The following is a 27,025-nucleotide window of genomic DNA, read 5'->3' as shown; positions in this document are numbered from 1 at the left end:
AGTTCAAATTCTTGAGAGAGAGAATATGCATCTTTCCTCATATATCTGGTTTGCACCAACTCTTCCTGTCAGGCCACGATGCTGCAGCTGGTCAACAGTGAGTTGTCCTTGGGTAAGGAATCCACTCCTGGTTCAGTCAGCCGGGACTCGGGTGAGGGAGTGGACATCTGTGAGGGCCCTTATTCTATCATAGCCCACCCTCTGACCCCCAAAGATTCACATTCAGCCCAAATGCAAAATATATTCACAGTCTCACTATGATCTCATCAGTTCAAAACCTCAAATCTCATTGAAACCTCATCAGTTCAAAAGTCCATTCTCATTATCTAAATCTTCTAAATCATTCGGATGATTAGAGCATGGACATCTTTAGGGGGCCATTTTCCTGCCTACCATCAGCACTTACTGCTATGTGATAAGCATTTGCTATAGATTATGTCATTTACGACACTCACTGCATCTGTCATGTATTCTCAGAGCCATCACATTTTGCAATGAATGTATTCAGGTTCCGTGGAGTTCAGTAATGGGCCCAACCCTACTGGACTAGGAAGTGGTGTCACACTGGCCCTGACGGTGCATGTGAATTCTCTTAGCCATTATGCTTGTGTTTCCCAAACTTTGCTGCATATTCACATCACCCGGGGAGTTTTTAAGCATCCTGATGCCCAGGTTGCACCTCAGATCAGTTCAACAAGAATCCCATGGTAGGAGACAAGAATCAGTATTTTTTCTAGCTGCTCAGGTGATTTCTCTGTGCTGAAAAGTTTGGGAGCCTCTGCACTGCGCTGCGTTACTCTAGTGTGTAAGGGACAGGGTACACGGGAGGCTGGTGTGCAAGGGGAAGGGTGTGTGTAGTCAGGGAATCCGTCCCCTTGGAGGAAAGCTGGAGCTGAAATTCGAAGGTGTTTGCAGGGGCAACAGTGAGGAAGGAGTTTCATGGAGTGGAAATGGTTTTTCATGTTGGTGATTTGCTCAGTATTTGCCCAGTGGGATTGAATTTGTATGTTTCTATGAGAAGGTTTAAATAAATACATTCACAAATAAGGAAACAAACAGAAAAAAGAGTTCCTTTGACTGAGCTTCCGTCCCCATATATGGTGTCATGCGGGATCTCTGGTCCCGCTCCCCACATAAGAACGCAGGACATGGTGAGGCCAAAAAGGAACACACACGGAGCCGTAGGTAGGGGAGTCATACCACTATGTTCTCTCTGGTGGCTGGGTTGGAAACACAGGAAGCAGGAGCCACACTGTGCAACCTGCCGTCCACTTCTCTCTGCCAACCAACCCCACTTGCTAGCTACAATCTGCCGTGCTAACTGCAATCCACTATTGCTAGCTCAGCCACCATCTTCTTGCTAGCCCCAATTTCCTGCCAGCGTAGCCACAGCAGTTATATTAGTGGCCAATGGCTCACTGGTTACAGCTGACGGCCAACTATCCACAGCTGATGGCCATCCAATCACAGTTGATGGCCATTTACTACCCAAGTGAGCACCTTTCCACATGAGGCTGAGAGCCTGGAAACTGCACTCCTGGCTCTGTCCCCACATACGGCTTTAAGGAAATAGCCCCAGGATTATCACTGTTGTGTGTGTGTTTTGTGAAGGAGATAATTGTGGAACTTGGGTTGCTTCCCGTCAAGTGCAGATCCTATTGTGGAGAAAATTTGAGCCATCCATGTATCCCATTTTATAGTAATTGAGATTAGGCTAGCAGACTATGAGCAAAGCAAAAGAAGAGGACAAGACCTTTGTTTCTAAAGGAAGATGGTAAAAATTAGGTGTTTGAGAAGAGAGAGAAGGATTCAAATAGGATGTCAGTGATGGGAGAAAGCCTGCCAGCCATCCCCGGGCTCTCTGGGCAGGGGGAAGGTGGCACACCTCAGTGGAGACCTCGAGAGGGGCCAATGGGAAGAGCTGTTGCTCGGGCAGGTGACTACTGGACATTGTGATCCGCCCGTCACTGCAATGCGGACAGCTTCGGGATGAGCCCCTGCTCAGGGCCACCCTGGAAGCCAGGCAGCTGGGGAACATCTGTTGCACACTCACTCAGCTTGCCACTTAACAGATGTTGGCTGTCATGCGGGGTGGCAGGCGGGCTCTGTGGTCCCGCTCCCCACATAAGAACGCAGGACATGGCTAGGCCAAAAAGGAACACCCACGGAGCCACAGGTAGGGGAGTCAGACCACTATAGTCTCACTGGCGGCTGGGTTGGAGACACAGGATCAGGAGCCACATGATCCGCAATCCACACTTTGCCACACTACGCGCTTGCCAGCCACCATCTTCTTGCTAGCCCCCATTTTCTGCTAGCGTAGCCAAGGCAGTTATATTAGTGGCCAGTGGCTCACTGGTTACAGCTGACGGCCAACTAGCCACAGCTGATGGCCATCCAATCACAGGTGATGGCCATTTACTACCTGAGCCAGCACCTTTCCACGTGAGGCCGAGAGCCTGGAAACTGCTCTCCTGGCTCTGTCCCTACATTGGCCCGTGTTGTTCTCTTGCCCATTGTCGACATTTAACATAATGAAATGCAGCTAGTGGAAAGAGTCAATAATGGCAGTCTGTATTTTCGGTAAATCAGCAGGTAAAGCTGCCAAATGCCACATTTGTTTATTTAAAATCCCCTTTACTGGGAGGGCCTCATTAAATACTTGTTTTGGGGTTTTTTCCCCAAGACCCTGGAGAATAGCAATAGTTCCCTGTCACTCAAAGACACTGTGGAGGGAACAGGGATCACACCGAAACAGAGGGTGTTCAGTCGTGAAAAGCGTGTCTGCCTCCTCATCTGGCTGGCAGGGTTAAAATGAGGAACGGCATCCTGGCTGAAAAGCTGATGAAGGAGATGCCCCTGTAAGAGTCGTGTTGGGAAACAGGTATGAAGGCCACCTGAGGTCAGTCCCCAACCTTGGGAGGGTGTAGCAGCCATCAGGCTTTGATTCATCTCGCTCTGTACGTCCAGCATGGAGCACAGGGCGTGCTGTGCGCAGAGTAGGTGCTTAGGAAATGTATATTGAATTGAATTGATTTACAGAACCTGTGATTGAATGGGCATGAGCTGCAAGAGTTGGGGATGTTTGCATTTTCACTGTTTTTCCGGAAGATTCATTTCTCTAGGGCATCTTTGGAAAGGAAAATTGAAGAGCATAAGCTTGGAAACTTAGTAGCACCTTTGATGCAGCAGTTCCCAGATGGCCTCCCTGCCCTCCCTGTCCCTGGCCTCAGACCTGCCGGTGATTCCTGAACTAGCATCATCTTGAAAGAACCTGAGCTGTGTCAGTCACTCCCCTGTTAAATCACAGGTAGACCCTTGTCCCCTGCCAGTAGTCAACCCCATCCGTGAGCAACTTTTGAACTCTGTATTCTGCATCAGCGTATGAATTTTTATATATAAATTTACATACATATGCTACTGTCCATCTGCATAGTAAAGTAATAAACTATTTTCTATTTTTTAAGATAAAAATAATTATAAGGAGATACAGCAGAGTTTGCTTTCTTCACCCCAGTGGATTTTCTCCCTGGGCTGCATGTTCCCTGGTTTGAAGACTACAGGATCCACAGCACCCCCATTTTAGAGATGAAGAAATCGAGGCTCAGGGTGGTTGAGTAGCTTAAGTGCCTAAAGTTACACAGGCAGACAGAGGTACAGGTAGGATTCCAATCCTGCCCCTCTGATAGCTTACGCCTTGAGCTTCTGCCACTTACTGATACATTTTTGTAAAATCAGAGGAGAAGATTTTAGAAGATTGGGCAGAAGTGGGCCTCCAAGTATTGAAAGACTAATGGCATTATTTTAGGTTTATATACTTGCTTTTTCTGATACTCTAAGAGTTTATGTAATGAATTTTCATGGTGCAATAAATACTTAATGAAACTGTGATCCATTAGTTAACTGAAATGTTCCTAAATATGCCATGTTGCTGTCATATAAATTCCTTTAATAGTACCGAAACCTGGTTCTGACTTTAGTTAGCCTTGAGTTTGATTAAAGAAATACATTTTGTTCTTCCTATCATCACCTTGCTGAAGGCTGACTGATACCTGAAAAATAACAGTGCCTGCCTTCCGGAACATAGCATTTTGTTTTTCCAAAAGTACTTTCACATAACTTTCATTCACATTTTTTTAATCCCATGAGTTACATTCAACATTAACCCATTTTACAGATGAGTAAACTGATAAACTATGTAAATACATATTTTTTTATTTTAGATTTTACCCTAGAAAAGCCAGACTACCAGATAGCTGTATCCCACTTACTTATTTTTCAATTTAGTTTAAAAAGCATGTTTTGTTCATAGAGACTTTAAAATGACTTGGGTTGCATTGTTTTGACCCTATTTAAAAGTATCAGTACTAAATTATGCTTTAGCATTATGTTCTCAGCATAAATTAAGGGACATTGAAAGTTCCCTGTTGAATTTTTTTTTTTTTTTTTTTTTTTTTTTTGTAGAGACAGTGCAGATGTTAATGTCCATGGTAGCACACAGTGTTGATTTCATGAAAACCTGTAGGTTCTTTTTATTCTTCATTCATGGTTCAAAGAGGCAGGGAAGGTTTATTTGAGCATGGGCTTTCTGAAACCTGCAACTGATCATATTTCCTTCTTTGCTTTGGCCTCTAGGAATCTCACAAATCAGCTGACAGCCTATCTTTTGCAACTCTACAGATTTTTGGTGCCTTAATCCTTGCTTCTACCTTCACCTTCATTTCCAATCCTTTGTTCCCCTTTACTCCAGTTTTCCTCATTTAGTAATTTTATCCCGTTATAGAGAATGGCTTTCTATAAAGCTTTCTGTAAACAGCCTGAAATTCTTTTTCTTCTTTCATAAGTCAGGTAAACGAGCCACACAACGAAGATGAGCTCTCAGGCCAAGGCATGTCTTCTAAATCTCTGATTTTTCTCCCTTTTCTTCACACACACAGTTGTGGGAAAACTGTATTGATTAGGTTTACAGTAGATTCGTTAATCTATCACCTGTGTGGCCTTCAGAGTTTTAAAGCCAGGGATGTGTTCTACCTGTGTATTATTTTTCTTGAAGGGTGATGGCTCTACATTTGCTATGAGGATGGTGGTACTTTATCAGTAGAGAGAGATGTGGTGTCTTTGAATGTCAGTCTGCTCAAGTTCCCACCACATTTGCACTTCTGACACCCCAGCAGTTTTTAATAAATATTGCCATTGGGTTCCAGCAAAACCTTATTCTTTCCTATTTTCTTGTCCCTGAAAAGAACAAATATGCAGAATGAGCGCATTTTAGGCATTTTTCAAATGGGCTGGATCAGATCAGTAGCCTTGACGTACTGAAGAATAAGAAAAGAAGAAAAGAAAAAGGTTTGACAAGTTAAAGCCATGGTCTCAGGGAAGGAGAGGGAGACGATCCAGGAAAGGCTGATGTTAGCTAAGTCATTAAAGGAGCCTGCAGTGATCTATGGGGCAGGTAGATGAAAGGTCTTAGTGGGCAAATTTCTAGCATGAGGCATAGTCTGGAGAGAAGTCCAGAGCTCGGGAAGAAAGAGACCTGCTCGAAACAACTGTGATCCCGAGACTTCTGCCAAGTCAGGTAGTCCAGGCAGATATGGGGTGAAGTTGGAATCTGTAATGAGATGTGACAGCCACAAACTAATTTTAAATTCAGCTAGCCTTGGGAATTAGAAATCATGCTGTCTGCGGAGCTGGAATGGGTCTGAACATAAAAGAAAAGAGAGGCCAGAATTGGCTTTGTTGCATATCTCTGTGTGTTAGGATCTGAGCTAGACTTTTTGTTTCTCTCTCTCTTTTTTTGGAAATAATCTAAAAACTATAGGAAAAAGTATAAGAATATACATAAATACTGTATTTCCTTTATTTAGATTCACTTATTGCTAATATTTTATCTTATTTGCTTTCATTTGTGTATTCTGTTTCTCTGAATGTATATGCATATATACACACATATACGCATATATATATATATATATATAATTTTTATTTTCCTGAATCATTTGTAAATAAGGTGCACATATCTTAGTCCTTTATTCCTAAATGCTTTGTCTGTATTCCCTAAGTATATTCTCTTACGTAACCACAGGAAAGTTATCAAAAATTAAATGAATTTAATATTGCTCCAGTATTTTTACCTAATTCAATATTCAAATTTGTTAATTGGCCCAATAATTCCTTTGTAGAATTTCTTTGTTCTCCGGTATGGGATCCTGTACTGGTATTGCATTTAGTTGTTGTATCTGTTCAGTTTCTTTTCATCTAAAATATTTCCACAGCCTACCTTTGTCTTTGATGACTACATTTTTTAAGAATACAGTCCTGTCACCCCATTTTTAAATGCATAACCTGATTAGATCCCTGGCTAGAATACTACATGGTAGTGATGTGTTCTTTTCAGGGTGTCACATGATATTCTTCCGCCTCTCTTCGTTAATGTTAGTTTGGTTTCTCCATTGTATAATCACAGATTTTTCCCTTGCAGCTCTAAACAGTAAGCAAGAAGACACTTTAATCTGCAAATGTCCTGCTTCTCGTCAAAAATGTTCCCTGGATTCAACATTTATTGAGGATTCTTGCCTGACTAAACTTTATTTTGATGGCTGCAAAGTGTTGATTTTATACTCCAGCATTCCCTCTGTATTTACCAGACAGCGTTCTCTTTTATAATAGGATTCATGGATTCCTATTTTTTCAGTGGTTTATTAGTTAATAGCATCCTTACCTTATATTGGTGTTTAAATTGTTCCAGATTAAGCCAGTGACACATCCTCTAAGATGTCCTTTGTATCCTTGTGACATTCCCCCATCAGCTGTGTTTGTTTGAGCACTTCTTTACTTTCTGGAATAACAAGATATTTCAGGCTCACCTTGTACCAGACCAGCCCCAGCTCTGGAGTCATCGCTTTCCCCAAGAACCCCCAGTTCCTTTTAAGAGGCAATGGTCGTATAAACCAAAATCTAGGTGTTAGGTATCACATTGCTCTGAGGTATGTTTGCCCTAGACCCGTTCAGTGGACAGAACTCAAAAATATATGCATATAAACTCATGTATACATACACACATACACAGACGCGTGTAGATTTTGTAAATCATTAGTTTACCCTGAAATCTCCAATTTCTAATCCATCCCCACAGTATTCTTTCCTGCCTTCCCTCTCATTTTAATGTCTCTTCTTCCATAGTGAGAACCTTGGCTCTCAGGAATATCAAAATACGTATCCTTTGCTCAATCCTGTAATACATCTGAAATATTTTCGTAATTGCTTTGCTCATAACACTACCAAAAAGCCTACTAAAAAGAGTTCGAGGTTTGTTTGCAGCTCCCCCTGACCCAACCCTGCCCAAGACTGAGTGTAAACAGTCAAATGCTGTGGCCATCAATTATTTGGATTCATTCTTTCTTTCCCCTCCAGTGATCCTGTTTATGAAGTTCATTTGAAATACAAGTGGATTGGTTTGTTTCAGTCCACTCTGAGTTTTAGCCTTCCCCCCTCACGTCCTATCCCTGTTAGTTTAATTTTTTTTTCAAAAATGTAGAATATTAATATGCTGCCAAATGGACATTATGTAAAAAGTTATACTCTGAGAAGTATCGCCCTTTGCCATATCTTTCTACCCGGTCACCCAGTCACTCCACCACCCAGGATCTCCCGTGTAGAAAAACAGCTTCACTGTTTTCTGATTTGTTTGTCCTGTGTTTCTATTTGTACAGAGAAGCAGATTGAGATCTCTTCCTTTCTTACACAAAAGGCCACATTCTGTACGTGGAGCTAGGCTTCTGATGTCCCAGACCTCATCAATCTTCCAAATCTTGCATACTTGGTTGTTATCTTTCCATTTTACTGATAAGGAAACCGAGGCTTCTCATCCATACTGTTGCAAACCTGTGTGCCATGTTGATAAACGGTCTGTTTTCGGTGCTTTATATTTTGGATGAAGCTGGTGAAGATGCCCCCAATCACAGAACATGCCGGTAGTGTTATGTACTTTATAACCAATGGAGTTGCTGCGACTCAAACCCAAAGTCTTGGTTCTGGGAATACTACCTCCTCTTCATCTGGTTTTTAAGGCTGGGTTGTCCTTTTAGACTAGAATTTGTAGTAGTCTTAGCATATCACACAAGGCTTAAATCAGGGTGTGACACCTGGCTGGGAAGTTTTTATTTCATTTTTAAATTCAGGTGAAATGCGTATGACAACATTAACCATTTGAGTGTGTACGTCCCGCGGTATTTATCACATTCGTGCTGTTGTGCAACCATCACCTCTATCTAGTGCCAAAAAAATGTTCGTCACCCCCAAAGGAGACCTTGTAACCAATAAGCAGTGACTCCCCCTGAGGTGAGTTGCCTGGCAACCACTGATCTGTTTTCTGTCACTGTGGATGTATCTGTGTTGGATATTTCATATAAATGGAATCATACAACATGCGGTCTAACTTCTTTGACTTGGTGTGATGTTTTCAAGGTTCAGTACTTCATTCCTTTATATAGCTGAATATATTCCATTGTATGGATACACTACATTTTGTGTTTCCATTCGTTAGCTGGTGGACATCTGGGAGGGTTCTGAGTTGGGGAGAAGAGTGATTTGTACCCCGCCCTGTGCTGTGCTATTTATTAGTCATGTGACTGTGGACAAGCCACTAAACTGGTTTGTGCCTCACGTTCTTCATTTGTCCAATGAAGACAATAATAATATCTTCAGGTGGTTGAAGGATCGAATAAGATAATACACACGAAGTTGATAGCATAGTACGTGGTGGGCCCTCATAAACCTTAGCTTTATTTTACGATAGGATCGTGCAAGGGGAGGGGACATTAGGGAGGAAAGTCCACAAATCTGTGTGACGGTGGGTGTTTTAGTATGTGTCCGTTCTCTTGTAGCTGCTCAAACCTTTGTGCTTGGTTGTTATTATTATTATTATTTAAAGTCCTATCTGTTTGCTCTGCTTTGTGGATCGGTGTCCCCCACCCCTGGCCCCCCAATCCCTGAACACGGGGTTTTACATTTAGAAGCAGTTCACTAGACAAAATGTCTGTAGTGGAATGTTACATAATTCACACTTAGATTTGAAGAGCTCATTATAAAAAACCTGACACACTTCAGGAATATTAAATTACTGCAGATTGTGTGGAGCAAAGAAACATTATTGAAGCATTTCAAAATTCTAGGCGAGCCTGAATTTAACTGATAGGGTTTGACGGCTTTTGCTGGGGGAAAATGATTTGAGTTGTCACATGGTTTCTGGCTCTAGAGGACTTTAATCTCCTTGATTACAAAGAAACGAATTTCCTAAATAATCTGGAGTTACTTCACAGCATTTGCTCAACCTCTGGCTTTTGGAAAATTAAAAGGGGAGCCAGGGTCCCTGCCATGGTACGTTCTCTCTGTAGTACAGCTTCCTTATTTAAGTTTTTATTCAAAATGGTGCTGTTCCTTTTCATTATTGATATATGGATGTACTTCAGAAATTCACAAGTAATGCTTATAACACTTGAACACAATCATGTTTTGTTGAACAGGTGACGCTGGAGATACAGAATAGGGACAGGTGCTGTAATTGTCGCTTATAAAGTTGAAGGGGAGAAAGTGGCCCACATCCAATCCAGTTTTATACGTTGACTTTGAAGAGTGCTTGAAATTGTGTAAAATACACATATTTCAGCTCATTTCTTTCTTTTAAATGGATTAGGTACCTACTGTGTGCAAGACCAGCATGATAGAAATGTCTTAGATTCTATCATTTCGTGCAATTTGTCCTTGGAAAGCAGATTTAACCTACCTTGGTTTCCTCCTCTGTGGAAGGAGGATAATAAGATGGACTTGTAGCCACGTACCAGCCATGTGACCTACCAGCCGTGTAACATAGGAAACTATTAATGCCTAATATTTATCAAGTGCTTACCAAAAAATGTGCAAGGTACCCTTCCAAGCTTGTTACACATGTGATCACAATTTCACCAGCAGCTTTGTGAAGTTGATATTGTTATCCCCATTATACAGATAGAGAAACTGAGGCAAAGGGTTGAGTGACTTCCTCATTATCACATTGCTTGTAAGTGGATCAAACTATGAAGCTGCCCAAACATCAGATCATGACATAAGTAGGGAGAAATTCCATTTAACAGAGAGATCAGAAAACCATTCTGCATGAGATACCTCTTTGAACTGAAGCTTAAGGGGGTTGATAGAATGTCAAGCCAGACTTGAAAAGAAAGAGTCTATAGAAAGGTAGCACCCAAGGGAAAATTGGGAAGATGGGAAAGTATATCACCTCCTTACTAGACTTACGTTTCCTTGTACATGCTGGTCCTTCTGCCTGAAACAACCGTTCATTCCTTTGTTATACATGCATTTATTGAGTAGCCATTGGTCCTTTCCCTTATCATGCACTTGACAGAAGCATCATTCTTCAAGATCCCACAGTGTAGGGCTCCTCTCTGAAGCTTGATTGACTCTTCCAAGCAAAGATCGATAGTTGATCCTTTGTGCCCAGGATGCCAGGTATATGTCTGCGTTAGTTCTGGCTACGTGTATTGCAGTCCCTTACATGACTGACACCTCTGCTAGACTGAGCTCCTTTGATGACAGGAACCAGGCTTTGACTCTCTACTCTTGGCCAGCATGGTTGCACAGTAAATGTCTGTTGACACGAAGGAGCCAGGATTTGCACCTGACCCGTAATCGATAGGTATTGCAATGAAATGATAAATACCATTAATAAAATTAGTTATGTCCATATATGACTGGGTTTTGTGACTCTCATCCCTTATGAAATGCTGTCTTTTGCGGGAGGGGAGAGGTTAGGTTGGGCAGTGCAGGCTAATGGAATGGCATAGAAACCAAAATGGCAAGAAGAGTTTTCATTTTCTATAAATAATCTTATGGACCCCATTCTAGAGAGAGAACTTTTCATTTTCCTTAGTTGTAGCCTTAGGTCCTCTAGTGCAAGCCCCTTTCATTCAGGGCCAGTGTGCTCTTTAAAAAATAGCTTGTTAAAAACAAACCGGGGAACCTATCATATTCATGCGGCTTTCGTGTTGGCCCTTCCAGTTAATCCATCTCTAGTTGCCTTGACTGAGCGGTTTGGGTCATTATCCTTTTTGAGCTGACACTGGCATTCTAGGTCAGCCTTTTTCAAGTGAACAGTTCTAGATCTGTGGGAGAGCTAAGGATTGGCTGCACAGTTTGAAGATCCATTTCCAGTAGCCTGCTCAGCCGAGCTTGATCAGAGCCTCGGCAGCTAAGCCATAGTATAATATCATCTTGATACTATTTAAAAAACGGATAACCAGTGAAATGTTTGTTTTCAACTAAACTCTCAGATAGGTAGTCACTGGAAAAAGACTGTTGGCTTGACCCAGGGAATACGTTCATTCAATTTAATGAAAGCAAATGAATTAATACATGTGAAGGAGTAGCTAAGGGCATGGTATATAGTAAGTGCGTGGTAAATACTAGCTGTAATTGAAGTGGTTATAGTTCCATTATTATCTCTTCCCAGAACAGTGTCTGCACGTAACAGTACTTAGCAGTGTGCAATGCATATCCATTAAAGAAAGAATGAATGAAATGTGTATCTGCTTCTTTTCTTTTTCTCCCCACGTTAAATGCTTGTCTGCTCTTATAGCTAGGGGGGAAAGCTGCCATAGAAATTGGCTTGCTGGAAAGTTTCTCAGCCCCATTTGTCACCTTACCCTTGGAGCCCAATGCTGTGTCAACTCCATGCCCGCCTCTGCTGCCTGCCAGTGAGGGACTGACCACAGGTCACTTCTCTATGATCTGCTTTAGCTGTCAGGACTCTGATCAAGCCTGGCTGATAGATGAGTGCCCCACTATTGGAAATGCCTCCACAGGGCTGCTCAGGAAATATGCCTGCTGTGTTTTCTGGGTGGCATCTCGTGCTTGAAAAGAAGAAACACGGAAAACAAAGAGTTAGGTGTTGCCCTTGTTGAACATCCAGGGTTTCAAAGATCTCTTTTGAGTGACCCAGTTGGAGAAACAGTTTTGCAGATAGGCCTCTGATTCCTTTTGCTGTGGACCTGTCCACGGCTTGATGAAGTCATGAGAGCCGTTTGTACACGGAGACCAAGGTTTTCCTGTTTTTGTATGCGTGAGTCTTCATTTGTTCCCCCTCATTTCGTGTTTCACTTCAAAAGGGCAATGGTTCTGAATGTTCTCTTCCCTTGATTTGCAGCACTCGAAAAGAGTGAATGAGATGTGCAGCTCGGGGTGTCATTTCTGAAGGGCGGAGTTGTTGTCTTGGAGAAGAGTCCTCAATGATCCTGGCCGAGGCCCGGGATCTGTGTGAAGTGGACTAAGGATTTAGTAGGATGTCAACTGAGACAGAACTTCAAGTAGCTGTGAAAACCAGCACCAAGAAAGACTCCAGAAAGAAAGGTAGGAACGAATTTGATTCTTTCTTAATGGCTACTTGTCTATACAGAAATGAGTTTGTATCTCTGGCATGATATCCAGTACTGTCTTTAGGGTCACATATATATTTTTAATAGTCATCAGCTTTTTTTGCTATGTTGTTGTTGTTGTGTGGCTTTTTTTTTCTGTGCTCATTGTATAATATTTGAATGGCTCTCCATTATTCTCCAAAACTAAAATGCAAAATTCTTTTCATAACCTATAAATCCCTTCCCCTCATTGTTTAACCCTGTCTACCCTCCATCTGTTTTTATTCACCTTTGTATATTATCAGTGGTTCTCCCAACTGCAGAGCGCCAGAATCACATGGAAGGCTTGTTAAAACAAACAGCTGAGTCTCACCCCCAGAGTTTTGGGTTCCCTAAGTCTAGGTCTAGGATGGGACCCTGAGATTTTGCATTTATAACAAGTTGCCAGGTGATGGTGATGATGTTGGTTTAGAGGCCAGACTTTAGAACCACCGGAATCTTATTAATCTAACCTGAAATCCTTTGGTCGCTCCCCACTTTGTTCTAGATGGACTCCTACTTATTATTGTTCAGGTTTAAGCTTGGTGGGACCTCCTGGGGTGGGGGGCTTTCCTTACTCTCTAAATTGGGTTACTTGCTCTTGTTTGTTTTGCACTTTGTTAGCATCTCACGTTCTTACAAATGCCCTGCATTTTTATTTGTCGTCTATACTATACACCCCTTCAGAACTGGACCTCTTATTCACCCTTGAACTCCCAACACTTAGAAAGCGCATTTTACAGGGAAGGTACATAGATATCTGGTAATGAAGACTGGCATGTCTAGTGGGATAATAAAATAATTCTATCACTTTTCATGTTTTCTGAAGAATTTGGTCCTGTGGCTTTATGGCCCTACCTTTCAGTGTGTCCCCCTGTTGTAATTGGATGCAAGCAACCTCTTGCTCTGTGTGTGTGTGTGTGTGTGTGTGTTCTCTCTGTGGTTTTGGCTCTTTTCCTCCCCTGCCTTCTCAGCTGCATAGAAGAGGATTAATAGAGCTCTCTTTCAGGTTTGAAATCTGTCAATATGGGCTTGCAAACCCAGATGCCCTTGGTTGCTTTGTATAGGCAGTGATTTGTTCGAGACGTCGCTGTGCCTGCCCAGTCATGTTTTGTGATGGCATTTGTCTGACACTCTATAGGAAGCAAGGGACATAAATGTAATGCATATGCAGACTTTGGACAGCCAAAATCCAGGAAGGACTATAAATTTTGCTTTAGATGTTTATTTGAAACACAAATATTTTGGAAGCAGTCTATTTTAGTCCCTAAAACTTAATGTAAACCTTGTTTTTTTTTTTTGTTTTTTTTTTTGTTTTTTTTATACATTGTGGTCTAAGAATAATAGAAGGAAAGCAAGTGGGTGAGAGCACAGGTCTTGGGAGAACTGCTACATGGGGGAAAAAAATTGCAGAGCCCGGTATGTACTAGAATTTAAATCCTTTTTCAGTGGAAACTGACAAGTTATATTTTTGCTTCAAATTTAACCTTTCCACTACACTTGTGCTCTTGAATGCTTAATGCATTAAAAATTGTATCTTAGTGAACATCTTTTCATTCTTAATTTTAACATGCAAAACCAGAAGTATTCTAAAGAGAGGATTCCGGTGTTCAGACCATTGGCTTAGTTGAGGACTTGGGGCGGGAGCGTGAAGGTGACCTTTGTAGAGCCTCCTCGTCTTCGTATTCTAAGAAGCTCTAAACCCAGCACAATACGCGTGCAACGAGTGTCCTCTAGTGAGGGGCTAATGCTGAGAAGTCTGGACAGGTTGATCTGGGTCACATTCTGGCTGCACCCTTTCCTAACTGTGTGACTTTAGAATATTAACTCTCTGAGCTTCAGTTTCCTCTCCGATAAAACAAGATTATCATAGTGCAAACCTCAAAGCCTCACTATGAAGATTAATTGAAATAAGGTAAATAAAACACAGTACGTGGCACATAGTAAAGGCTCAACAAAATTTAGCCTTGTTTCCCGTTTTCCTCTTTTTCTTCACCCTCCTCCTTCTCTCCTTACCTCTTCTCACCTCCTTCCTTTCCTATCACCTTTCTTGTCTCCCTCCTCTCCCTTCTTTTCTCTGTTCCCTTATCCTATTTCCACCCCCTCCTCCTCCTCTTTCTCTTCTTTACCATCATCATCATCATCCTCTTACATTATTTTCTCTTATCTCATCATAGAGGGGATCTTAAAAAGCATATAGCCGATTTGTCCTAGAGCAAGGTTTTAAAAATTGTTTGTCATTATGCAACAATGATAAACCCTCTTTATTCTCTATATACGTGTCTGGCCCAAGGCACTAGGGAAACACACTCATACATTAAAGCGAGAAAGAGAATGTGCTGGTAACAAGAATAATAATTCACTTCTTGTTCTTCAGTTTTGACTATGGAATAGTAAATATTCCATTAAACAAGTATTGGTAACTAGATCAAAATAAGTAGAACTTTAAAAGGAAATAATTTATATATCAGTCTTGAATCTTGAATATAATTGTATTGCTCAACTCTTTCACTAATATTTTTTCCAACTCCACTTTGATTTTTCTGTGGAGGCAACATATAACCTCGTGAGTAAGTTTCTGTCTTCCTCTGCAAACCTTAAGTACGGTGTTTCCCCAAAAATAAGACCTGGCTGGACAATCATTTTTAATGTGTCTTTTGGAGCAAAAATTAATATAAGACCTGGTATTATATTATATTATATTATATTTTACTTTATTTTATTTTATGTTATGTTTTATAAGCTCCGTTCTTATATTATAGTAAAATAGACCGGGTCTTATATTGATTTTTGCTCCAAAAGACACATTAGAGCTGATTGTCCAGCGAGGTCTTATTTTCAGGGAAACATGGTACTTCTTTTCCTTGTCTTACTGCATTGGCTAGGTCTGTCAGCACAATACTTGGTGATAGTAGGTATCCTAATCTCGTCTTAAATTAATAGAAGTGTTTCTCAATTACCTGTGTGATACTGAAGTTTTTTCTAAATTTCTTTATTAGTTCTCCTTTATTTATCCATTTCCAGGAAATAGTTTTTTATTCCTGAATTTGCACGTTGAATTTGATCATATGCTTTTTCTATATTTATTTCAATACGTATTTTATTTTTCTATTTTAATTTATTTTGTGGTGGATTTCACTGATAGATTTTTCTAATTTTCATTCCTGAGGTAAATTCTATTCATTCATGATGTGTTGTTTTCTGTATTATTTCCTATATGTGGATTTGATTTGTTGATATTTTACTTAGGATTTTGATATCCATATTCATCAACAAGATTGATATATAACTTTCTTTTCTTGAATAGTCTTTGTGCCTGGTATTAGTCAAAGTTTATAACCTCATATATACTTACTACCAATGCTTTTGGTAGTAAGGAAATACTGAATAATACTTAAGCCTCTTTCTGGAAAAAAAATGTATGTACTATACTATATTTTAGTAATATCATTTGACTTTTTAAAAAACGCTATATATGCTTGTTACTGAAAATTAGAAATGACAAAGTAGCATACATAATCCCATCAGTCAAAAGTAACTACTATAACATTGTAAGTTACTTCCTTCTGAACTGACTTTTCAGGATAATATGTGCTTGAGATCATATTATTCATACAATTTTATATCCTGCTTTGTTTTTGACATATATCCAAAGTATATTTTTCATATTATTACATGATATTTCAGACTAGAAGAGTTCTCCTCCCCCGCACCACGGGGCAGGATTTAGATAGTTCCCAGGGAAGGTATTCTATTCCCTAAAAAAGAATACCTCACAATATGGGTCATCTATTGTGAGAAAGAGTGGGATAAAGAAAGTTAAGAGGTCCTTTAGAATTTCTCAAAAACCTATCACCCCAATTCTTTAACCCAACCTGTTGAAAGCAAGTCAGACAGTTTTAAATACAAGTCACACAGGGGCATATTTCACCATAAAATGAGTTTCTAGACAGGCCATCTATGAGATGTAACTAGAATATTCACAATACAAATAAGGTAGGGATGAAAGTAGTGAGAAATAAAATTGTTTTCTTCGTTTCATTTTTATTGGATTGTGTCCCCGACACATACAGCTTGTCACACGGTGCATATTCCAGGAGTGGAATTTGATGGGGGACTGGAGGATGTATATTTTCAAGTTCGTTACCTGCCATCAAAAGGGAGAAGAGTTGACACAGTTCTTATTACTTGAAACCCCAGAATTAGGCCACCTAGTAGAAGACTGTGGTAAAGGAGTGGGTCCCATGATGAGCAGATGCAGACACTTCTGGGGGCACTGCCTGGAGTTTCTCAGTCACCACATCTGGCAGCTTTGTGTAGTAGAAAGAGCGCTAACTTTGGACCCGGACAGACCTGGTTTTTAATAGTAACTCTTCTCCTTTCCTGCTGTGTAACCAGAGATGGGTTATTTAGCCTCTTTGACACTTATCTTTAAGAGTGAGTGAGTCAGTGAGTGTGAGAGAGAGAGAGAGACAGAGAGACTTGTCATCAGAAGGCCAAGAGATATCCTGGGTAAAGGGCCAGCTTGGGATCTGCAACATGGCACTGGCTTGGTCAGTGGTGCCTTTTCTGCCCTCTTCTTTGTGAGATTATAGTTCAGCATTGTCTCCTGGTTTTCTAGAAACACCTAGAAATAAATTTATTCATTTTCCTTCTATTTATATTAGAACTATACCCAAGAATCATGAGTTAACAACAACAACAACACATTACCTTATTTCTTCTCAGAAAGATTTGGCTCCAAAAATCAAGGCACTGATTGGATCCAGGAGAAGTTGGTGGTCACGTGGCAGTGCCTTGGCTTTGCAGCTGAGTTTGAAGCCTGGCTCTGTGCCTCTGTAGCTGTGAGAACTTTTGGCAGTGTGTTTAGAAAATTCTGGTCAATGTTGGTTAAGGAATGGTTTCAGTAATGCCATACTCATTCCTGATCCTTAAACTGGTTGGTTAGCCCTGGAAAGTAACCCGTATTAATGGTAGCTTGCCATTTAGGAGCTTATAAGGTGCAATTATATTCATTATCCCATTGTATCCTTAGGACCCTGAGATATGCTTTTTACAAAGTATGTTTCTCAGGCCTGGGGTGCAGAGCTGCTGTGTCATTGCTCTTGTCCTGCAGGGGAGGCAGCCTGAGGTCGGCCCACACACTGGATTCGGGCTCACACCTCAGGCCCCCCACTCTGTCACTCCACTCTCTCAACCCTCTTCACTTTCTGAACTTTAGTTTCCTCAGGCACCAAATGCATATCGAAATTATATTTGCTCGGCCAAATTTGAAACATAGAAGAGGCTCTGATTAATTAATGTGAAGTTCTGATTAACTAATGAGTTGATTGATTGATTAATTAGTTCTTTTGACCCTGAACACTTATCTCGTGCTAGCCAAGGGCCTGGTAGCACTCAGTGTTCTGGGGGACAGAGAAACACCTGGAAAGGGCACTCAGAGTCCAGTCAATTCATGTAGTTGAAGAACTTCTACCTCAAGAGGCCCTTCTGATTTTAATAGGTCTCATCCTTCCCTGAAAAGAAATATTTTTCTCTACTTTGCCACTTCTATTCATTCTCAATCTGTTACTATTCATAAGATATATTTTATTTTTTTACTCCAATGTATATTTATTTATTAAATATTACATGTTTGTCATAATAAAGAAAATTCTTATGAAAACTCTTTTCACTGCTTTCCTGACCAAAAGCCAGTGAATTTTCATAAACACAACTAACACAATACTCTGAAAGTCTGTATACACTGAAACATGAATAGGTTCTCTAGAAGCTGACGCACATAAAAGCTTGTAAGGAATTAGTGTCTGGGGCTGTGCAGAGCCTCTTTCTCACAGGTGAGTTCTCAAAAGGGGAACGACTTGCCCACAGCCACTCAGTTGGTCCGTGGCAGAGCCTGGGCTGGAGCCCAGGAATGACTCCCTGGCTGTTGATACTTTAGCTCAATAGATTTCAAACAACTTATGTTCTTAGGAATAACCTCTTAATATGTTTGTTTTCTCTTCTTTATACTGAAGACTCTTGGAAGAACCCATTCTTTAGAATTAGACAAAATTAAGTTTGAGTCAAGTTCTCAGCACATTTTCTACTTGTGTGTCTCAGGCTAGCTAGTTAATCTTTCTGAGCCTCAGCTTCTGCGTCTGTAAAATGGGGATAATAATATCTCTCTCAAAATAAAATATTGTAATAAAGTTTATATGAATCAAAAACAGAAAACACCTAACACAGTTCTCTCTCCATATGTACTTGTAGACTCAAGTTAAGGAAACTTTCCCTTTTTCCTCTGCCCCCGATCCCTCCTACCAGCCCTGAGAGACGGCACTTCTCAATGCTGTAGGATATAAAGAGAGGTAGAACGTACCCTTTTCTCCAAAGCTACATGGGCTAATCAGTCAGTGAGAAAAAAGAACTGTGTCCATCTTCAAACTGATGCTTGTTCCAAGAACAACTGGGAAAGTGGACAGGAAATGCAAAGGAAAATGGACCATGTTGTCAAGCTACAAACATTCATTAATAGCCATCATTTATTGCATGCTTCCTGCATGCTGGCCATTTTAGCTAAATTGTCCCTAACGAGTCTAAATCTTACATTACCTCATGGAATACATAAGAAAATAATGTTCAAGAGATCAAGAGACTTTCTCCAGGTCACGTGGCTTGTTTTCATGAGCTAGAAAGCACTAAGTCTGACCAATGAGGAAATCTGCGCCATATTCCCTGAATGCATTCTATGGGTTTGCCCAGTACTGTGATGCTTGGGGTTGGGGAATGTGAAAAAATTACAGGGGCTACACTGTTTTTAGGGGAGTGGGCATAGAAACAGATTAGCCACATCGTGTAAATTTATAGCACCATTCTGTCTTGGCAAGGGTTTGGATCTTGGTGAATTAATCACTCTCTGCTGCCTCTGTGATTTGCAGGCTTTGGAAATTCAAAATCAAGGATTTAATTACAAGACCTCGTAAATTTATCTCAGGTTGACCCATAAAGCTCTTGGGCTGAAGGATTTAGGAGGGAGGGAATATTGTTTTAGGTCAAGAAGTCCAGTTCTTCATTGTAGACTGACTGTCAGATCATCTCACGTGTGGTGGGAGAGATTTTGTACACACTGTGAGCACATGGTTTTGACTTTATTCCAGGACACCTCACTCATTGTGGTCATTCCCTGAAACTCGTTTCAAGTTTCATTGGTGACTTAGTTCTAGGCTTCATTCTAACTGGTTCTAACTGACTTACAAGAAGTCAGACTTTCTTCAAGCCTCCTTTCACAGCTCCTTTCCTCCTTGAACTTGTTTTATAACCCCAGCAGCATACCACAGGAGACAACACACCAGGAATTCCCTTTGGGATCTGGTCCCTGGCTCCTTTTCTGTCACTGGGCCCCTCATACCCAGAGCCACACTGAGCCTCAGGTCCCGGGACGTGCCTCTGGAACTTTTGTGCCTAGCTTCCCCTCTACTTGGATCATCTTTCTTACCCTGTTCACTTGGCTGACTCCTGGTCATCCTTCAGAACTCAGCAACTGTGATGGGGTCATCATCCTTCGCATTTTGAGTTTCCAAATGCTCTCAATTAATGAATCACCGATTATCAGGCCCTGTGATCTCCTACATCTCTCTCAGATCCATTTATTCTCTCTCTCCTCTCTCTGCCCCTCTCCTGAAAGGGGTTCAGACTTTCCAGTGACTCATCGGAGTCATCCTAACACCCTCCTAAGTGGTTTTCAGGTTTTCAATGTTCTCCATCCTCAAGCTAGTCTTGACACTGTTCACTAATGTGAAGTTCTGATCAGGCCCCATCTCTGCTTCAGACTCATCAGTAAGCAGCTCCTACTGCCCCCAGCATAAAGTTTGCACTGCTTATCTATCGTGGCTTCAAAGAGGCCCTTTCTGGTCTGACCCCTCCTTATCTTTCCAGTCACATCTCCCACCACTCTCCCAGAATGCTCCTCCACTCTGTGGCTCAACTGAATTAATTTTGGTTCCCTGATCCTACCATGTAATATTTCACATTTGGAATTTTGCAAATGCTTTTCTTCTCCCAGGAATACGATTTTCTTTATTCTTTTCAGAGCTTATTCCACTTGTGCTTTAGTTTTAAGTTAGATATGACTTACCCCAGATCGGCTTCGGTGACTCACTGCCACCCACCCCTATGACCCCAAATTGTGGGTCATGACTCGTCTGTGTGCTTTCAAAGCACTGCATTTTGTCCAGCATAATGCATTATTTTAATTATCCTTTTATTCGTCTTTATCACACGAGGCTGCACGTTCTGTGAGTGCAGTGACCATGTCTGTCTCGTTAACCACTTCACTTCCACCTCTAAACACAACATCGAAAGAGTGAGGTACGCAACAATGTTTGTTGAATGAATAAGTGAGTGAATGAACGAAATTATGACTCACCAAGCCTCACCTGACTGGATTTGTGAGGGGTCCACAGCATCCTGTAATTATTCAAATCATCACACTTGCTACACGTTTACAATAATTGTTTCCGTATTTCTCTGTCTTTGCCATTAGCTCTGAGTTCTCAGCACAGCACTCAGAACATGGTTGGTACTCAGTACACGTTTGTTAAATTAATTTCCATAAAGTATGGGGAGAATGATTTGTACGAGCACAAAGAAAATTGAAAAAACACCAACATCTCCTCTAAATGCTGGCTGTGGAGAGGCTTACTATGTGGCACTGGCTATTCCTACTATTCCTTGAACTACTTCTCCTTTTGTGATGTGTGTCCAATCACGTCTGGTGCCGTAAGTTAGCGTAATGTGGGCCATACTGGTAGTACGAGCTGTAAGATTTGCCGTATTAGTTCATCCCGCTGCTTCATTAAGCTCAGTGTGCTGCCTCTGGCGGGGGCTGGGTCTGAATTTTGATGTTTGGGAGAACAAAGCCCTGCACCTTAGGCCTCCGAGTCCTGTAAGTCCAGTAAGGGTCCACTCTTTCCTGGGATGGGAGAGGCTTCATCTATGCAGATAATCAGTAAATGCCTCCGAGCATGAGGTTTGATTATCTCTGTGGATTTGCTGAGCAGATGATGTCCCCAGGTATGCTGGAATTTCAGCAGCCTCCTTCCATTGCAACACAGCTTCTGGGGTGGTCAGAGTACACGTGTTGCAAGACTGAGCATTTCCGCACAGTCCATCAAGAGAGCACACAGAGATGAAAGGCAGAGGAGCGGGTGGGGTGGAGGTGAAAGAAGAATGAACGCCTATTTTGCATGTTGTCTCATTTAAGCTTGAAAACAACCTTTAGACAAGTATTCTCATTTTACATGGGAGGCGGCTAAGGCTCAGAGAGGTGAACGGTTTACCTGAGGCCACTCAACTTGTAAGAAAAGGGACCCATTCTCACCTAGATCTCTTTGACCCCAGAGACTGTCCACATGCTTGCCACCAGACTAAGCTGCTCCCCACTGAATGGTGTGGCCTCTTTCCAAATACCAGGTAATGCACACACTGCAAGGCAACTTCCTGCCGATTCCTCTGTAGCACCGTTAGGTTGAGGTGGCCTCAGCAAAAGAAAGGAAGGACGACAGAATGTGGTGGAGTTAGAAAAAGGCACAGGAAGCCTTAGCTCTTTACCCCCCTTGTCTACGGCATCTGGGAGATTGTCACATACAAGGACACCACGTGATTGAGAAGGAAATATTTTCCTGTCTAAGGATGATGCCATGCCAGTTACTCTATATTTTTCAGATATGCAAAGGGAAAGACGAGCTGCCCTTGAAGGGTTTTGACTGTGCACAAATCGAAGTGCATTTCCAGATCTCAGTTTGGAACAACAAGCACTCCAATTTTGCAAATGCTCCAAATCTCTGGGTATTATCACCAGCCCAGTTCCCCTTCCAGGGGCATCCCCACATCAGAAATAATAATGAAGATACATGTGATAAAGGGTAACCACTGTCTGTCAGCAGTGACAAAATATCAGGCAATATATTCAAACGTTTCCATGTATTTTGTCAATCACAACACCCCTTTGAGGTAGCCCCCTTTTTTAAATCTCCAGTTCACAGATGAAGAAATGGACATTGGAGAGGTGAGGCAGAGTCGGTGCCATAGCCCCAGAACCTGTGTTCTGAATAGCCCTGGTGTTTTGTCTCACTCATCCATGCAACAAATGGTACACAAGCTGTAAATACACCTGGCACGTTCTGAACACGTTGACCTGCTTGGACCTCCCTGAGCATTCGTGAAGTTTGCTTCCTCTCAACCTGAAAAACAATCCCCGACTCTTACCTGCCTGTCAGGGCCCACCTGATCCTCTGAGACCCAGCTCAGATGGTACTTCCATGAAGCTCTTCCTTTGCATTCCCCTTCTTTCATTCAATTAAGCCTTCCTTTCCCCATGATTGTCAGCATATTGGTTTTCAAAAACTTTTCAAATCCAAACAAAGCTTTTATTTCTTTTGTCCATCAAATAGGATTGTATGTATAAACCTTTCTTCCTCACTAGATTTAGTCTTAAGTAGAGATTTGACATCAGAGACTGCAGCTTATATGTCATTATATTCTCTCCCAGCTGGGAGGAGGAGAATTTATTGAAGAGTTCCCAGTGGGAAAAAATGGAAAATGACATTAGTTACGTGACTACAAAATGCAGCGAGAGAATACAAGAGAGTTACAAGGTTGGTAATACTCCCATTTTTCAGATGAGGAAATATCCTAATTTAAGTTCAAAATAAGTTCAAGGTCACCCATCATGTAATGGGAAGAATAGAAATTTTAAACTCAGGTCTACATGATTGAAAGCATAGTATCTTTCTGCTGTATGGTGCTCTTTTCCAGCAGTGGCCATCGAATAAAACCTCAGTGAAAGCTCAATTCCTATTGTAAAGTGCCTGTTGTATAGTGGTAGCAATAAATGCAATTTACTTTTATAAAGAATTTGTATATCATCATTGGAGGTTCACTTCCCTCAGATTGGGGACTCTTGTCACTTGAGTCTTTCAACCTCCTCTGGCTGGCGCGACGGCCCTAGGGAGAACTTGCAATCCGATTGTTAAACCAGAGGCAAGAAAAGCCATGTAGGAACTCGCATGGGAAGAAGCTCAGCCGATGATAAATAGCAGACCTGAATCTTATCATGTATTTCAGGATGATGTACGGGAGTGTGGGAAACTGTCTTTGACAAATGTGCATGGGAAGGGGGATTATCTCCAACAATGAAAAATGTTCTTATTAGGTGATCCTAAAAAAGGATCAGGACCGCTATCATTTGGAGAATAATCATCCCCATATCCCTTATTAACAGCAATATGGAAGCGTGTGCTAAAGATGTTGGACGTCTTACTGAAGCCGTGATGGATAGCTATGAGTGCTGGGATCAGGTTGGACTTATGAAAGGTAACTTGATGCTTGATAGCAGGTAGGAAATGTGCAATGACGCTAAGGTCATTTTTAGCCCTGGCTTCATGAAACTTTGCAAGACTTGTACCTGCTATCTCAGCCCTGTACCTATTGGCTTTTGGTCAGGCCGAAGCTGTGACTAACTAGTGGAAAGTATGTGATGCAAGTTTATAGGAAATACAACCATTTCTATTGGGAGAAGATGACGAGTGTGCCAGGCATTCTAAATATTTAACCTCATTTTATTTTCACATACATATATGGAAACCTAGAGTCAAGAGATTCTGCCCAAGGCTAGAAACTAGCAGAGTGAGGATATGAACCTGAATAGTCTGATTGCAAAGTCTCTGTGCTTCCTTGTCCATAGTAGCTTTAATAAAATAACCCCTGGATTGGAGTTCAAAATAATAGAAACAACTGAATGTATATGGGAAGGTGCCCACTGCGGCCCCTACCATACCGTAGAGGTTGAAGAAATGCTTGTCAAATCGAGAATTGTCAGTACCAATTAATTTTGTTGTGAAATGATTGCCAAGTTCTCTGAGTTCCTTCCTTTCTTCCTCCCTCCCTTCCTCTCTCCTTCCTTCTTTCCTTCATTCCTTTTTTGAGCATTTTCTAAAGGCATGCAGAGTGCTGGCCACAAAAGATTATAAACATGTCCTGGACTTGCAGAACTTAAGATCTAACCCTAAAGACAATTAAGAAGCAATTATATTTTGTTGCAGTCATTCGAAATCCAGGGCAGAAATAACCAAATATCCCAGGATTTCCCAGAGGCTGTGAGATGTAAATAAAGGTTCTTGGAGCTCAGATTTATTTTATTTTTTTTCTGGTTTAATGGATGCTTTGTGAAATATCCTCCATTATTATATTAGATTTAAATCCCTAGTCATGAAAAATAAATTCTACCCTGTCGTCCAATGATAAGAAGGCCAGCAGATCAGAAATCTTGCTTGGCAGGAACTTGCTCCCCAGTCTTCTAGAGTGAAAGCTCCTTCAAGTTCTACACATATTTTATTCGTTTCCTATTATGCATAGAACCAGGCATATAGTATATGCTCATTAAGCATCTGTTGAACAATAGAATAGCCTATATTAGATAGGTAATTCTTTGGCCTTTGGCCTACATTTTCCTAGAATTAGTAATTTATAGTCCATTAGTTTTCCTTTAACGTTTTAAAATAATGGTTACTGTGGCTTCTCCTCCTGCTCTTAAAGTTATAGATTGCAAATAGATTTTGTGTAATTTGCTAATGCCGGTCGATTTTAATGGCTTCTTTGAGCACTATGTAGAGGGTTCTGAAGTCATATTCTGGTTTCCAGTGAGAACAGTTAACACTCAGCTGTATTTTCTTTTCATCTTTTTTTTGTGTTTTTCGCACATGAGTGTGTGCACACAAGCATGCAAACACATGCATTCTAATTTGATCCTGCTGCGTATTTAATTCTGCATTACTTTTTTACTAAACCTTACCATTTAAGCTATCCCTATGCCATTATAATTTTTTGCCATTATCATTTTAAAAAATGCTAAGTGATCTCATTTTCCTTAGCTTTTACTCACAACACCTCTCTCCCCACCTTTCTGTCATCGGTGCCATGTTTCAGTGATCCATTCCCAAATTTGCCAAATCATGCTGTGGGGACAGAGCCCCAAAAAGCAGTTTCCAGGCTCTCGGCCTCACATAGAAAGGTGCTGGCTCAGGTAGTAAATGGCCATCGACTGTGATCAAATGGCCATCAGCTGTGGCTAGTTGGCCGTCAGCTGTAACCAGTGAGCCATTAGCCATGAATATAACTGCCGTGGCTAGGCTAGCAAAAAAAAGGGGGAGCTAGCAAGAAGATGGTGGCTGACTCTGCAAGCGGCGCAGTGAGGGTTGAGAATTGTGTTGCTCCTGGTCCCTGTGTCTCCAATCCAGCTGCCAGTGAGAGTATAGTGGTGTGACTCCCCTACCTATGGCTCCGTGGGTGTTCCTTTTTGGCCTTACCATGTCCTGCGTTCTTGTGTGGGGAGTGGGACCAGAGACCCCGCCTGACACCCCGCATGACACATGCTTAAGCTGTGGCATATAGAACTGCTTTCAGTAGTCAGTGATTCATTCTGTTTTCATCTTTGAACTGATGTAGTGTTTATCTTCTGTATTTTGTGGCCAGGAGAAGATGCTAACTTGTTTCCTGCAGTGAGCAGAAACCCAGGCTTTAGGGTGGGCCTCCCTTTGCAGGTGTCACCAGTGAGGACCACCACTCTAGTAAAGCGTTGGAATTAAGATTTGCCAGTGGGTATACCTCTGAGCGCAAGTGATTTTTGTAGTTCACAGCTTTTAACCTTAGCTTATCAACTGTAATCTGTTGTCCCGGTGCCTTGATGTTTTGGTTCATCTGTTTTAATGTGATGAAATGTAAAAATCTAGCTCAATTCTGTCTCCTCACAGTGACTTTAGGGGTTTGCAGTTGATAACCTAGCCTTCATCTGTTAAGGATTTGAATTTTAAACAGCCCGAAATACATTTTCCTGGTATCTGTTATCAAGTGATTAGTGCAACTATTTAGTTCTGGTCATCTTTCCTATTCTTGGTAGATTTATTTTCTCTTCTTAGAATTCGACTGCCGCCCTCTCTGTCTGGGAGACTGGAGGTATCATTTAGACGTTGCTTATTAGGATTCCATTATTTGTCTGTCATATACAGTTGCCTAAATCAAAAAGTCAGACAGTGTTTTTAAATTGCAAATTTAAATGACAATTTATAGACCAGGTCTACTGGAAATTTTCTGTCCTTCGCATCCATCATTGCTTGTGTGTATATAGTTTTATGCTCTCTCTTTCTCTCTCCTTTTATCTTCTTGAGAGCACACTACACATATCCATCAGAAGGATCAGAACTACTTGCAATCAAACAAAAAATGCAATAAAGATCTTGAAAGAAAATGAAGACAGACACCCTATTCCAGACCTTAAATATTAATTATCTTCCTCCTCTTCCACCACCACCCCATGCCTCTTAAAAAAGAGACTTGCGTTAGTCACTTCTTTTAAAGTGTTAAAGCTCGTGGTTTAGATTCAGATAAAGTGAACATTCGCTGGGGGCCTAAAAATACGCTAGATACTGTTATTTCAGTTAATCTGTATGATAAACCAATGATAATGACTCTATTATTAGTAATATGACAACAGCTAATATTTATTGAGCACTGACTATGTCCCACGCACTGTGCTATGTGTTTTA

The 27,025-nt window shown here is 41.2% G+C and overlaps 1 protein-coding gene across 6 annotated transcripts in view; it reads left to right on the top strand.

The window, feature by feature from the left end:
• DAB1 (DAB adaptor protein 1) overlaps window positions 1-27,025 on the top strand; it is a 390,549-nt gene that overhangs the window by 112,450 nt on the left and 251,074 nt on the right. For all 6 annotated transcript variants that reach the window (XM_033115304.1, XM_033115303.1, XM_033115305.1 and 3 more), the window contains exon 2: window positions 12,197-12,399. In XM_033115304.1, coding sequence (XP_032971195.1) covers window positions 12,333-12,399 — 67 coding nt within the window. In that variant the 5' untranslated portion in view covers window positions 12,197-12,332. The remainder of the gene's footprint in view (window positions 1-12,196; window positions 12,400-27,025) is intronic.

The sequence above is a fragment of the Rhinolophus ferrumequinum genome, chromosome 9 (assembly GCF_004115265.2).
Source record: "Rhinolophus ferrumequinum isolate MPI-CBG mRhiFer1 chromosome 9, mRhiFer1_v1.p, whole genome shotgun sequence".
Classification (NCBI taxonomy): domain Eukaryota; kingdom Metazoa; phylum Chordata; class Mammalia; order Chiroptera; family Rhinolophidae; genus Rhinolophus; species Rhinolophus ferrumequinum.
This window is presented reverse-complemented; position numbering and strand designations above follow the sequence as displayed.